The 14,919-nt window shown below is 46.9% G+C and overlaps 1 protein-coding gene across 1 annotated transcript in view; it reads right to left on the bottom strand.

The window, feature by feature from the left end:
- The window catches only part of GRIN2B (glutamate ionotropic receptor NMDA type subunit 2B), a 206,986-nt gene that overhangs the window by 30,345 nt on the left and 161,722 nt on the right, over positions 1–14,919 (bottom strand). The window contains exons 6-7 of the mRNA XM_052774502.1: positions 953–1,161; positions 462–633 (exon numbers count right to left, since the gene is read on the bottom strand). Coding sequence (XP_052630462.1) covers positions 462–633; positions 953–1,161 — 381 coding nt within the window. The remainder of the gene's footprint in view (positions 1–461; positions 634–952; positions 1,162–14,919) is intronic.

Here is a 14,919-nt window from a genome sequence, read left to right as displayed (position 1 = left end):
TCCCTCAAAGCTGGTATGTGTATAAAAAATAAATCCGCAGAGGTCTTAGGATAAACACATCATCCACTGAGAAGACATCTTATCTCATTTTTCTGTCCTTGCCTTCTCCTCCCTCTAACACTGCAAAGTCTTATTTCAATCTTTATGCACCTTATATACGATCTAAGCATCATCTAGGTTGCAGCCTCTCTGGTGCATGGATATCACCCTCTTTCTTTGACTGTGAAGGCTGAATTTGTGACACTATAGAGAATAATAATTAATCGTTGAAGGTAGTCATGGCCAGCATGTCAGAGCAGATTAATTCACCCAATACCCAGAAAGGATCCAGGCCAATCATTTCTATAGAGTCACCTCTGTCCCTGCCCCGGGCAGGGGCCCAATAATGATGGGAGACCAGACCTGACCCATGTCACCCAGCCCAGGGATGAAGCCCACCATGCCCTCCCTTTGCTGCTGACCTCTCCAATCATTCCATTCCACGTCCCATTGATCTTTTTCCCATGCTTGCCATTAGTCACCAAGTAGAGGTCATAGGTGAACTTGACAGACTTTGAGATTTTCTTGAGGATGTCAATGCAGAACCCCTTGCAACATTTCTTCATGTAATCTGGCTCCTCATCGGTTTTGTTCCTGAACCGTCACAACAATAATGGGTTAAAAGACTGGGGAAAATTCCCTTAACTCCCTTCTGTTGCCAGTATGCACTCCCCCTCCCACAATATAATGTGGAGAATTTCACTTGTGCTATCTGTGCCGGAGGGTGAAGGGACACACTATGATGATTTGCCCAAAGGGGCCAGTCATGAATGGACGCAGGCCAGGCTGGGCAAACCGAGGTGACTTGTCTAAACAGGATTATCAGAGTATGATGGTATTGGCCCAACAGACTCTCTACATTCTGCTGAGAAGGGAGAGCCCAATAGGAGGACAAAAACCCAGGGGTGCATACTCGGTCACTATGCGTTTTTGGCAAGGGACCGTGTTCCTCATGCAGGTGCCACTTAGGGGGTCCACGTTCTCCACAATAACGAACGGTGCCTCTTCCAAGGTCACGATACTCAGGTGATCATCCTCGCGTTCCTCAGAGTCAGGATACAGCTCAAAGCGGGGCCACACGTAATACTTCATCTGCAACTTTTTTTCCTTCCATTTCCCCACCTGTGGAGACACAAACCACAGAAGACAGACTTCTAGTTGCCCCATCCCTCTGCGTTCACCACAGCTCCTGCAGGCCTGGGCAGCAGGACTACTCTGGAGTACTCAAGCTCACGGCTCATGTAAGATGAGGACATTTCTGGGGAGAAGGGTTCTGAGTAAGTGGGTTCAAACCATCAGGAAGTGGAGAACAAGAAAGATGTCTGGGTTGTCTCATCTCTGTGATGGTCTCACCCTCTGGGAGAGTGAGTGGATGACCAGGGCGATACCATCACCATGGTCAGACAGACATGATGTCTTTCAACTTTCTCAGCCAAACAACAGGATCAGAGCTTGTTGTCTCCTGAAATGTTGACTTCAGCCTACTAGCCACAATAAAAATGTTTTCCCCTGATAAATGAGGAAAAATATATACAAATGCTGAAACAAATGTCATTTTGAAACAAATAAATTGGAATATTTCACCTGAAAAAGTCAAAACAGAAATTCTTTATTTTTTCAAATTTTTGTCTTCATTTGTTTTCAGTGAAATTCATCAAACAGATTCATTTTAGCCAAACTTGGTTTTGTCCAGAAATAACTTGTTCTTCTGGAAAAAGGTTGCCCATTCCTAGTCAGGACTGAGTTCTTCCAAGAGACAGGCAACTGAAGAGGGAGATGTTCTGCATTTTCAAGAGTGTCTTCACAGGAGAAGAACTACACTGAGATGCTTGATAACAGTAGTTCTTGCTATCCCCTGCTAAGGCCTTACTGAAATACCTACTCTTGTCCTTTCGCAATGACTTGGTTACATACCTTAGCTGGCAACAAGGAATTGCTCTATGTTTCTGACACATGAAAAACAAAATCTAAGGGCATCCATGATTTTTTAATCTTGCTATTTTTCCATAAGGATATATTGCAATTTTAGATCTTTTCATTTTCCATTTCTTAAGCAGAGATCATATCTTCAGCGGTCAGAAAAGGGAGGTGGGACTCAGTTGCCTTATACCTACTGCCACAAATAAGAGCTGTTTTGAAGCCCCTCCAGTCCCTGAAGAGATGATACGTGTAGCACACCCACTGCCCATGGTAGACCATTCCTTGAAAAAACTCCAGGAAAAGAAAAACCTGAACATCAACTATGCTTTCAACTATCAAAGTCTTGCCTTTGTTCTCAATTCCCCCCATCACAGTTGACACTAATTAGCACCTTGGCTGGCAGCTGAAGCTGAGAGGCCAAGGAACTAACCGGGCTTTTAGAAGGAACTTTCCTGCACGATCCTCAAAGAAAGCCCTCCAGGCCAGGGCTGAGACACGTTGACGTGATGGCAGAGGCAGTGTGGGTGTGTGGGAAGCTTGCACGACTGCTCTTAGCGGTGTACCTGCTTGGTGGGTAAACAGAAAAGCTTCACTCCACCCCACCCACCACCCCCAAATTTCAGTCATTTATTTATTTAAATGACAGGACGGGAGTGAGAAGCACTTATTAGAGGCTCATTAGGTGTCAGCGGTTATTCTGTGAAACTCAAAGCCCAGCTGGGGTTTGGCATTTGAGAGCTGCTAGAATTCACATAAAACACTTGTCACCTTCAAAACAAACAAACAAACGCTTCATCTGGCCATGAAAGAAAAAATCCACTCTGGGGCCTTGTGGAGAGAGAAGAAAGGCAGAAGAAATCACCCAGAGACAGCAGCCTCCCCATCCATCCCTGCAGTGTAAACACGGCACCCCAGTGGGGGCAAGGCAGTGGGTTTTGTAAGAAGGGGCTGAAGTGGCCAGGCAGCTGGTCTTACCTTCCCAAGGCCCCTTATGACAAGCAGTTGGCAAAATATGCCAAGGAGAGCTTGCCCCTAATTTTCCCTCCACCTGTGGAGTCATGCTGCTTGGAGCAGCAAGCAGGGTACACAGCTGGTTTTCTTCTTTCTCTCTCTCTCTCTTTTTTTTTTTTTTTGTTTTGTTTTGTTACTTGAGTGGGCAGGGAGGAGTTTTAATTTTTAAATGCACTTCAAACAGCAGGTGAAAGCTGGCAGACCGGGAGCCCCAGGAACTGGTGGCCCCTTTTGTCTACGAAAGACAGGTAGTATTGTCTAGGGCAGCAGATGGTCTGTACTCACGCTAATATCTAAGCCTGGATGTGGAGAGTGCATTTCTGAGGGAATAAAGAGCATATACTCACACGATCACCCAGGGTCTGCTCTGCCGTGGACTTCCCACTCATTGACCAAGCAGGTCAATTTATCATCATCTGAGCCCAACATTTCTGCATGGCAAGTGTAGCCCTCAAGTAACTGAGCTCAAATCCCCAAAACCAGTTCAGAGAAGCCACCAGACAAGCAGAATAACTGCACACACAGGGCTCAGTAGGGACCAGTGATTAAGATGCTGCACAGAACAGCCCAGACTTCAGCTCAGTAGCATTAACTTATCATAGAAATAAGTGGTTGATGAAAGAGACATCTTGCAGCATCTCAGCAGCACTTAGATATCACAGTAATAGGCATGATATAAACCCCTAAGTGATAAATTAGATCAGATAGGCAAACCCAACTCGTAATTACCCAGAAGTTCTCTGGGACAGAAAGGGGAGTTCATAAGGCTGTGTGCCAGACATGTTTCACAGTGTTGTACTACACGGACAACATTATGAAATTAGGATAACAATGACAGTCTTGCCACAGCCTCCTGCACACTGAAGCACCTAACCGGCAAATACAGTAGTACACATCCTTTCCTTATTATCCTAACAAAATAATTCTAAGTTGTCCAAAAAGGAAGAAGAACAGGATGTAAGGGAATGTTCTGACCTAAATTTTCAAATTAACTATGGAGTGTCTCAAGAATACATGCAAATACTACATTTCACAGCTAACCCTGACAATCAGGCATGCCATATACCTGCAGACACGTACAGATATGAATAAGCAAAGTCAGAAAAGCTTTGTGAATTTAGAGGGGGCAGACTTCTTTCCATGCTCATGCATGCAAGGGTCAAATGTGTATGCATGTAGTTAAAGAAGAGCGGACTTAAGCAACATGTGGGCAAGGACAGTAAGGATAATAAGAAACACCACATGTGCAGAGGATGGAGACAACGCAAGAGGAAAAAAAAAAGTGCATCGTATGCCAGATAATCTGCGAGAGGGAAGGAGTAATTCACTGTGGGGACAGAGGTTAGCCACAACAGAATTAAATGTCACAGATTTGCCCAGGTAATGATGCCTACTCTTAAAGAATATAACCTGCCAAGCTGTGCAGAGCAGAGCAAGGCACTTCTGAAGTCTCAGGGTACTTGGTATTAACAGCTTGTGAACTGTTATTACTTAGGTTTTGCTCAGTTCTTGCCTCAGCAAAAAGAGGAAAAATAAACCATCCCAGGCATCCTACATATTTGTCACCCTGCAGTTTCAAGACCCACTGGGTGTTCTCCGATCAGAGTCTAGTCATCCAAACTCCCACTAGGAGCCCTGGAGGGTCACAGAATCAGCAAAAGTAAGCATGCTCGGGATCTTTAAACCCCCTTTCTAATCATAGTCTCCAATCGCTAGGTATGTTCCTGTATGCCAGGGCAGGGCTCCGAAGAGCCAGAATTTCACTTTAACTTCCCCTTGCTCTGTCTCTACCACATCTCTTCTTATCAAGAAAGGAAAGTCACTTTGGTTTGGGGATAAATTTGGAGGTGTTGAGAGAGGGAAGCAGCTAACTTTTACTGTAAATATGAGATCCTACTTTGGATAACAAGCTGTTGGAAGTAGAAGTCCAATACATTTGCAAAGAAAGAAAGAAAGTGAGAGCTATTGTAGAACAAAGAGTTAATCATATATGTTATTGGTTTGCCTAAATTTATAAGCTAACCCATGCAGACAAAAGGTAAGATTGACTATGCAAGGGGAAAATAAGTGAGAGCTTTCCGAAAGCCTTCCAGCAGGCTGGCAAATTGCCTTAACCGCGGTATAATGCAGCCAGAATAAAAGTGTTCTGCAGTATGTTAATGCGCATCTTTAATGAAAGGTGTATCATATTAGTTCCCTGAAACTAATTTTTAACTGAGGCTTTTCCCTCCTCCCAAGGGGAGCTAAGGCTTGTAACAGCCATTTGTGGCAGATGTTTGTCTAACCTGTCCTTACACTGACAGAGAGCACACGGTCTCCGTAGGCAGTCTATTCCAGTGCTTAACTATCCTTCCCATTAAAAAGTTTTTTTTTTTCCTGATGTCTAACCTAAATCTTCTTGCTGCAGTTTATACCAGGAGCATGTATTTCCTTATTCTTCTACCTGTGCTCCTTTCAATGTTATCAGGTCAGTAAGATATTTATAACACAGGGGAGTTGGTAGTCTCATTCAGTGGATATCATATGCTACACTGGGAAAAGCAACTGCCTGTTCAAATGACCAGCACCCAGTCTCAGCATTTACAAAATCCTTACCCAGATGGGTAGTACGGACAAGTACAAGCTACTCCCATGAACTTCCAAATTGCCTGTTCCAGCCAGGGCAGAAGCCAGTCTCTGAGCTCCTCCTAGTATGCCAAGGCAGGACTTCAAAACACAAGAGCATCTGAAGAAACCTCTAACTAATGTCAACAGATGGAAAAACAAAACCTCCTAGAAATTTGGTTTTCAAGGACTAGGCAGCAGAATACAATTCTGGATAAAACCAGAAATGTTCAGATACATTTCTTAGGCAAGATGCTTAGAGGCATTGTATTCGTATTTGGGGTGAAGGTTCAGGGGAAAGCCTGAACCTTCAGGTGCTTGTTTTTCAACAGGATGCAGGAAAACTATGTCTGGGCAAAGTCTTTTCATAGTTTTTATTTCATTCAGGCTCCCATTTGCACCATGCCTTGCACCACTCTCTTTTCATTTACAATCTTCTCTCAATTCCTGCCAGTCCTGCTATAGAAGAAACAAAGAAAGGAACAAAAGGGATTTGCTTTCATTTACAGAAGAAAGACCATTCCAAACTCACTTAGGACTTGAACTGCTTTCTGCATTTCCCCAAAAGTTCAATGTTTCCTCCCTTATTACGATGGGTTTTTTCAGAGAGCTGAGGGGCTTGTTCATTCCAGTGGGGAAGCACTAAGGCAACAACACAGAGCATGAATTAGAAGCCAGAAATTCCCTATTGCACCAAGGACCTCTGGAATCTGATCTGCACCCTTGTGCCTCCACTCCACATTGTGTACAGTGGAGATAATGGTATGTTTTCACCTCTGGGGTGCACTGAGTAGATAAACACAGAAAAGGCCACGAGGCTTACAAATAGTATGGAAATGAGGAGACACACACACGTGTCTAGAGCTAGATGAAGGAACATATACAGCATGTATCTGTGAATGGTGTAAATGTGAAAACTTCCTGTCTTTTATCTTTGCTGTCAGATAGTTAACTGGAAAAAGCTTATGTAACTTTTACACCTGATTTTAATACATGAAAAAGGGAAGATCAAATATAGAAAAGGTAAAGGTAGGATGTTGGGCAGCAGGCAGAAAATAGCAGTGTTATTGGTAACATAGCTGATGGAAAAGCATACCTAACCCCTCTGGGAAGGAGGGAGAGTCCAGGGAGAAATAAGAGTCTTGTCAGTACAATTTGTACAGATCCTGAATGAGGACATGGGAAAACCAGAACAACTGGGCAGGACCTGAAAAGGGCTACTGTAGGAATAATAGAAACACTGTAGAAATAGCAATTATAACTGGGACACTGCCAATGGAAGTATGCACTGCTCAGGATACATAAATGTAAAGGTAAACCTGGGGAATGCTGTTGTAACCTTAATGCTGCCGTAGACCGTGAAGAAATAAATCATGCATAAATAAGTGGAATCATTTGGGACTGAGATAGTTTTTGGAAGGCTGGTGCAAGACATTCCACCAGGACTGAACTACAGAGATCTACTGTAGCTCCACAGGCTTGGCTTTCGGTCTGGGTAAAGATGTCATTACTGTTATTAAAGAGAAATTTTATCAGGAACTAAGTCATTATGGGAGACTTTAGCTTCGTAGAGATAAGGTGGAGAACAAATACAAATTTTAACAGCAGCACCCTGATGTCTTTTTTTCTGGATCTGATAGTTGACACACTTCACCCCAAAATTATGCAACAGCCAATAGGCTGTGCTGTTTTACACTCGGTTTGGGCAAAGCAGCAAGGAACCTTACAGAAAAGCTAGGTATCAGAAATAACCTTGGATTGAGCGATTAGGGGAACAGAGAGCCTGCCTTAAAGGAGGAGATTAAAAAGCTTGTTTAACCTAGATAAATGAAAGCCAAGAGGGGATATGACTGCTCTGTATAAATAAAGGGGGGATAGATACACAAGGGAGGACGAAAAGGGTTTTTTAAGCAGAAAAACAATGTTGGTGCAAGAACAACTGGTGAGGAAATTTGCCTTGAAAATAAGATGGATTTTAACCATCAGAGGAGGGAAGTTCTGGAGCTGCTGCCTGAAAGGAGCTGTGAAAACAACTAAAATGGGGTTGAGAAGAAGCACAGCTGGTTTGTATAGGGCTATATGATGTTGCTGCCTAAAGCAGCAGGGATGGGACCAGGTAAGCCTTTCCAGTCCAGTGGCCTTAAGTAAGCAGAAGCAACAGTAGGAATTCCTCTGTGGAAAACCTTTTCTCCTTGACTTTTCAGCCCGCAGATGTCAAAACTCAGTCTTAGTCATTATATCTCTGGCCCCCAGCTAACTCATATAAACACAAAGACTCATGTTATTGATATCTCCACCTCCTAGGCTCATTCAGCAGCAAAACCTTCTCCAGTGCCCTGATAATAGAACATTTCTCTTAGCCTTCACCCAAGCTGGTTATGACTCTCACATTTGCAGTGCTGACATCACAGCCATTACCAAATGTATAATTCCTGTGATGCTACAGGTCCATATCCTCACATAGGCTGGGCTACAGCAGGTGGAGAAGAGATGCCACGGAGAGCAAAAACCTCCTGTTTACAGACACTTAAGGTGATTAATTAGCCACGTCAGCCAAAGCAGACAAGAAATGGTTGTGAATGCTCCACATGCAAAATTAATTAACACAGAAACAACACTCCTTCCTGAACCTCAAGTTCACCTTCCACAACCACCTGGGGAAGGCTGCTTTCTTCACTGCACCTGTAGAAGCAGGAATTGCTTCTAATAGCCTTTCAATTAAACATGTAGGCTGCAGGAGATGGTGGAATTTTCTTCTCTCTATATTTATACAGCACCTAGCATATGCCAGAGAGAGGCTCGGCTTAGAATACAGACAGGGTGAAGTACTTGCTCTTGCTTTACAACTCATTCTGGGAATAAAAGCTCTTTGCAGAAACGGTCTCCCAGCTCACTGAGGTCTGGCATGTACACAGCTCTTGCCATTTTTGCTGAAACATTTCTTTCCTGGTGCATTTATATGCTTTTTGCAGTTGCTGAGGTCCTGTCCCCTGCCATGATTAGCCTGAGAAGGTTAATAAGATATACTTTGAGCACTTCTGACTTCTGCAAATTTAGTGTACTATGGAGCTCCATTGGTGTCACAGAAAGGTCAGAGCTGTGAGAATGCCAAAGTGTTTGCCTTGGCAAATCATTCCTCCAAACCAGAAGGTACCAAGAGATTGCTACGGGCATAAAACCAGCCAGGATCACCCAATAGCTCCCTCTGGGAGATGGTGGTGGTCTTGGCAATACTGCTAACTTGGTAGCTCGGGAAGTGGTTCATCCAGGCAAGGCTGGCTCATGCAGGAGCAGCATGGTTTCCAGGGGGACGTATTTGTTCAAAGTCCTCACTGCTACCTGATGGACACATAACCATGATTTATGGAAATGCAGACTGCAATCAGCACAGACATAATTAGGAGACATGAGGAGAGAGGTTAGAGGAAGGTGTTCGTGGTAGTGTGGGCTGTGATCTGAGTAGGCTGGAGGATGTAACTCAGCAAAGCTGTAGCTCTGGGGCGGGGAGGGTGTGTGTGTGCAAATCAGGTGTTAGGATTTTGAAAGAAGAATTAGAAAAAAAATTGTATCTTAATAAACACCGCAGACTGACTATATCATCCAACATAACCCACCTCCAGCTAACAGGCAGTAACAGCACCTGACTCAGGCTCTTACTTCAATAATGTTGCATCCTTAGAACCATCATGCCCTTCTGAAATGACTCTGTGTGAGGACAGGGGAGCTTAATACAACGTCCTAAACTCCAGCAACATCAGTCTATTCTGATTCTGGTCTGGGAAATAAAATCTAAAGCCAGGGAGTTTATACTGCTCCTATCATTGCTCATCTAAGGTGAAAGAAGGTTTCACCTTGAGCATCTCTACTGCTCTCCTCTGCAGAACCATGGGACAGGGGAAAATGCAGCAGCGATACTGGTAAGATTGCATGTTTTGTACCACAGGGGGTTTGGGAGTCACAAAGCTTTAAAGAAAAATGTATTTTTATGCGCATGTATAGGCATCTAAATGCTTTATGAAAGCATTTTGCGGTCTCTAGGAGTGCATCCGCATTGTGCAGGTGTGTGTCTGCATCCAGTACGTGTCCATGCATGTAATGCCCTATCTAATGATTTTTCCCCTTGGCTTTCCCTGTTGAGCGCTGGGCTTCAGTTTGCATTTTGCTGAGCTTTCATTTATTTCACTCAGACTTTTTTTTCCCCCTAAAACATGTTACACAGAGGGAGGGATGGGCTTGCCAATTCACACTGCAGTCTGGGAGATGGTTTAGAGCTTTGGCTGCTAAGTGGGTCCTGTACAGCAGTGCACAAAACCTGGACATGTGTTCCCCTGTGCAGTGACACCTATTCTTTACACAGAGTGAATACCTCTCCCAGCATCTTCGGACCTGAGGCTGAAGGAATGTTTAAAAATACAGATCCAGAGGAAGGCCAAAAGCGTTTCCTCGTGCTGAGAAAAGCTAAAGGTTGAAGCAGGCCCTGGCAAGGTTAGGAGAGGAGGCAACATGGAGAGAGAGGGTGTGGGCTGCCGAAAGCTCGCTGTTTTCTGAGCTGTGCAAGCAAGACCGAAGGCGCTGCTCTGAAAAGCATCTCCGAGAACATCAGAGAGATCCTTTAACTTTCACCGGGGGGTGTCGCAGCGGGTGAAACACCTCCCCATCCCGAATACACCAGCCAGAGCCCCTGCCCTCCGCGCAGCAGCCCTGCATTGCCCCGGTGCAGCGACGCACACCTCCCGAGCGAGGCACAGGCAGGCATGGCCGCATGCACGCCCCTTCACGGAGAGACGCAGGGTGCTCAGCTCTTCTCTTGCTGGTGAAAGGGGAGGAACACGCCTCCTCCAGAGGAATTACTGCACACGTTGGGAGCGAGATTTCAGCCAAGGCCGTTAGAGAGCTGCACGCCCCTGTTTCTTTCCTCTCCCACCACTGAGAGCTCTGGGCAGGTGGTCGCAAGTGCTGTCCCCACTCGCCGCACACCCTTTGTCCAGATCCTGGCCCTGGATTCACACTGGCATAGCTACAGCCAGCCCCACCGCCTCCACACCTTCGGGGTGCGTGTCTGCATCCCCCCCCTCGCACCCTGGCACATGGCGGGGGGGCTCGTGTGCCGCACCGGGGCCATCCCAAGGGGTAGCCGACTGAGCCACTGCTCCAATTTGTCACTAGATCTCCAAACTGAGTAGAAACACCAGCTCTGCTCTGCGCTCTGGTTCTCTGGCAGGTCTCTTCACTCAGGTTTGCAAAGGGGCCAGATGGGAGGCAAAGCTGTGGGGTAGGGGCAACCAGGGACACCCTTGCTGCGTTCCCTCTACCCCGTGTGTGGTTAAGGGGGCTGCTCTCTGGCATCCTTGCACCTTTTCTTATCCAGACTTTCCCTTGCCTGTCTCTGTGGAGAAGACATGGAGATAATCCCATGCCCTGACTCAGTTTCTCCCTCCCTCCTCCTTTCTTTTATTCACTCAGGTGCTCCCCAATAAACACAGGGGTCAGGGGATGGGGGTGGGGGGAAGCAGAGGCAGAAGACAGCCCCCACCTCACCTGTGTGAGCAGAAAGGGACGGCGGTCCCTCATGCCCCGGCTCATCAGCCCCCCACCTCCCGTCCACCCACGGTCCTGCCCCCGTCCCTGGCGTGCACCCATGGACACGGTCCCCACTGCACAGAGCTGTCTCCTCACTGCTGCCTCCACCACGTCTTCAGTCTGCTGCCCTGCTGCCCCGTGCCAGGACCGGCCACGGGATTGAGACCAGCGCAAGCGGTGGAGAAACCTGCAGGGATGGCAGAGTAACTCATGGTGTGATTTCCCCCCCATCTCAGCTCCCACCGACTTAGAGCTGGGCTGGGTGGTTTGTTCCCATCCCAGCAGTGCCCAAATGATAGCCTTAACTCTGTTTTGAAATGAAGCGCTGGCCCAAACCACAGCAGTGTCAGCGCTGCACGTCTCCGCCAGCAGCAAGCGTTGCCACGGTACTTCTGTCGGTGCTGCTACAGACCAACCTGTCATATGGGAGAGGCTGCCAGACCAGCCAGGGGCTCCCAGGAGCTGGTGTGGGCTGTACTTCCCAGCTGGAGACTCCTGCCTTAGGAGCCCACGCTTCAGCCTCTCTGGTGAACGGGGGCTCCAGAAAGAGAGCCCACAAGCTGCGGGACCCCCACCTGACCCACTGCTACAGCCAAGCACTGGGCTTTGCTTGAAAAACCACGGTGCTCTGCTGTGTTTGGGCAGAGCATTAGACAAGACCCGCCAGCTCTAACTCCACCGTACAGGGGAGCCGCGACCCGTGGGCAGAGCCCACCCGCGGGACAGCAGGTTCGCTGCACCCGTGGGCATTACTGCCGCGCCGGCTAGAGCCAGCAAGCGCTCGGTGAGCAGCAGGGAGCTGCTCTGCCAAAGATTTCGCTCCTTTCACATCCCATACACAGGTGCAGACACACACACACGCACAGAGGTGCCCCCAGCAGCAGTTATCCTAAGCTGATCTGGGCTTGGAGTCCCGGCAGAACTGCCAAGGGCCCAGCTGAGGCCATCTGGGCTGCAAGTCACCTCTGTGCAAAAGGAGTACAATCAGACCTGAGCATGGGTAGAGAGGGAGGTAACCTTGAAATCCGTGATTTGGGAAGGAGAGAGGAAGCTATATATTTGCCAAGCCCAGCTAGCAAAGAAGGGTTAAGCCAAGGACTGCTTTCTTGAGAGCATGGCCTTAGGGAGATAAAATCCTCCCTTCTCAGCCCCGATGGACATCAGGCACACCCATTTTTCAAAGATTTGTCTGTCATTTTGTGCCTAAACATGTCAACACAAAGCAGATCTTGTGCCATTCCCTTTCTGCAGCCTAAAGGTAGGAGAAAAGGCATGACAGAGGCAGTCTTGGAGACATACAATGAAGGTAAGGCTCTCAGCAGATTGCAAAAGGTCTTTTGTGGCACACGTAAGCCCACACATGGAATGACTTCTTGCAGTCTGGAATTAGCTGGATGATTTCATATGTGTATTTAAATGTGTGTGTACTGTGTAGTTACCTCTATTATAAGGGGAGCAAGTAGTAAGCCTTTAATTAGGTTCTCTGACACTTTCCATTACAAGAGTCTTCAGGCCGGTTCCCTGAGAAAAGCCAACATCTCCATGTTTTGCAACAGGCGTTTTAAAGTCAGCAGGGAAAAAACCCCAAGGCTAAGGACATGATTTTTACTTTGGCCCATCAAATTTCATTCACTCTTAACTGCATTATAAACTGTTAAATAATCATCATTTCTTTTCTGTCACTTTCTTGCAGAAATCCTGGCAGACAGCCCAAACAGCATCTGAGCATAAACGTTTTAAGAACTAAGCCCATCAACCCAGTAAATCAGTGGGGACATCCCCACCAGTACCACAGTCAGTACAAGGAACACCTCAGCTTTGGCAGAGCAAGGGAAAGGCAAAAGCCTGATCAGGCTGCCCACAAAATGGGGACAAACCATCCAGGTTCTCCTCTCTCTTTTAAATGCACCTCACTGTAAAAAGGTCACTTGCACTCCATGCAGAAGAAAGGCAAACCAGTTTGAGCTGTCATGACTGTCTGTGGAAAAAGTAGAGGTTAGTCACTGGGTTGAGCAGTCAGGCTCCGTGCTGAAGGCTTGGCATGCATGAGAATGAACAATGTATTTCTACGGAAAAGATTTGGGGTTTTCCCCTTAAAAACAAAACAAAAGAAAACACACACACAAAAAAACCCCATAAAGCAAACTACACTAAAGGAATTTTACTTAGGTTGAAATATTAGGAAATGGCAGGTTTACAGTTTCCTTTTCAGCCTTTCCTCCATCCCACTTGTGTGTGGACATTTTGATTCAAGTTTTAATTAACGAGTGTGTGCAACTCTCTCCACGGGGTCCCTGTCTCAATCCTTGTACTTGCAAAGAAACTTGAAGAAGCAGAATTAAGGTGGCCCGGGAAACAAGACTGGCATTTCCTAGGTTGACTTCACAAGCTAAAAATGAAATCACTGTTCTTTTATTTTCTGTATGTAATTGGTTATACAGCTTGAATATGCACGAGCTCTTACAAAACCAATAAACGGGCCAAGAAAGTATCAACGAAGATGGAGAAAGAGCTATCCATGAATCACCAAGCACTGGCAGAGGAGAGAGGAATAAAGAAACGGCGATGGACAGTGAACCAATCGACCAACGTAGAGATTATGCAATCCCATTTTATGACAAAAGAAGCAGCATTGACCTTGCCAAGGGGTTGAACGAGGCAAAGACAGTAGAAGCCAAATCAGAAGGTAGCACTGGAGAGAGGTGTAAGAGGGTGAAGCTGGCAGGTCCCTCACGGTCATGGTACTCAGAAGGTGAGAGGAAAGTAAGGCACTAATCAGGCAGATTATGCTGCAGGCAGGTTTCTCCCGTTACGGCAATATGCCTGTAACAGGCTAAGGGAGAGAGAGGGCTAGTCTGCATGGGAGGCATGGACAGGACCAAGCTGGTCTGGTCTGTGTAACCTTAAAGTAGAAGCACGAGGGTGGGGGTAGATGGCATGGGGACACCAGGCCAGTTACAGTCCAGATGCTTTCTAGCCACATTAGCCCAGCAGGGCTAAGCTGAGAGCCGAGGCAGCTTGCCAGGCTCACGCAGCTGCCTCGCACCACACCATGCTGCTGCGTCCCCATGGCGCTGCTCTGCACGGCATGGGTTTACCATGACAAGTCTACGCCAGTGCAGGCAACTCGTAGCCAGGTTTCACAGGGCAAACTTGCCCTAGGCAGCTGCAGCAGCTGTGCAGAGCGCAGATGCTTTCTCCCCGAATGCCCAGGAGCGAAGGGACCCAAGTGCTGGCTGTAATCTTGTCCTGTGCTTACTCTGTGACCTTAAGCAAGCCACTGAAGCTTCCTGAAGCTCAGTTTTCCCTCTATAAAAGGCTCTTAATAATCCATGCCGCATTGCAAGGGGGATGAACAGGGACCTAACAGCTGGGAGCAATGACAAAAGTCAGTCTAGCAAGGAGATGCCTCAGCTCATCCACCCCGGAGGAAATCATGCAGCTCAGAGCTGCACCTACAACATCCCCATGCCCCACATCAGAGGAAGGAGCTTTGCCGTAGAAGGGTGATGGTTACCGCAGAGCGGCTGTGTGCACCGGCAGTCAGCAGTGGAAATTGTCCTGATTAATGACAGAGCGGCAGTACAGCAGGTCAGGCATGTAAATCGACAGTTGTAAAAGGAACAGTAGGATTTTATACGGTACTCGCTAAGGACTAGTTTGGGATCAGGAGATTAACTGAAGCTCGAGAGCACATTCTTGGGTCCTCTCCAGCTGCTCTGGAAGCCGAAGTGGCACAAGTGACCAGGCAGCTGTCTTTCCTGG

This window comes from Harpia harpyja, chromosome 23 (assembly GCF_026419915.1).
Source record: "Harpia harpyja isolate bHarHar1 chromosome 23, bHarHar1 primary haplotype, whole genome shotgun sequence".
Classification (NCBI taxonomy): domain Eukaryota; kingdom Metazoa; phylum Chordata; class Aves; order Accipitriformes; family Accipitridae; genus Harpia; species Harpia harpyja.
The sequence above is the reverse complement of the archived record's forward strand: the minus strand, read 5'-3'. Positions and strand labels throughout refer to the sequence as shown.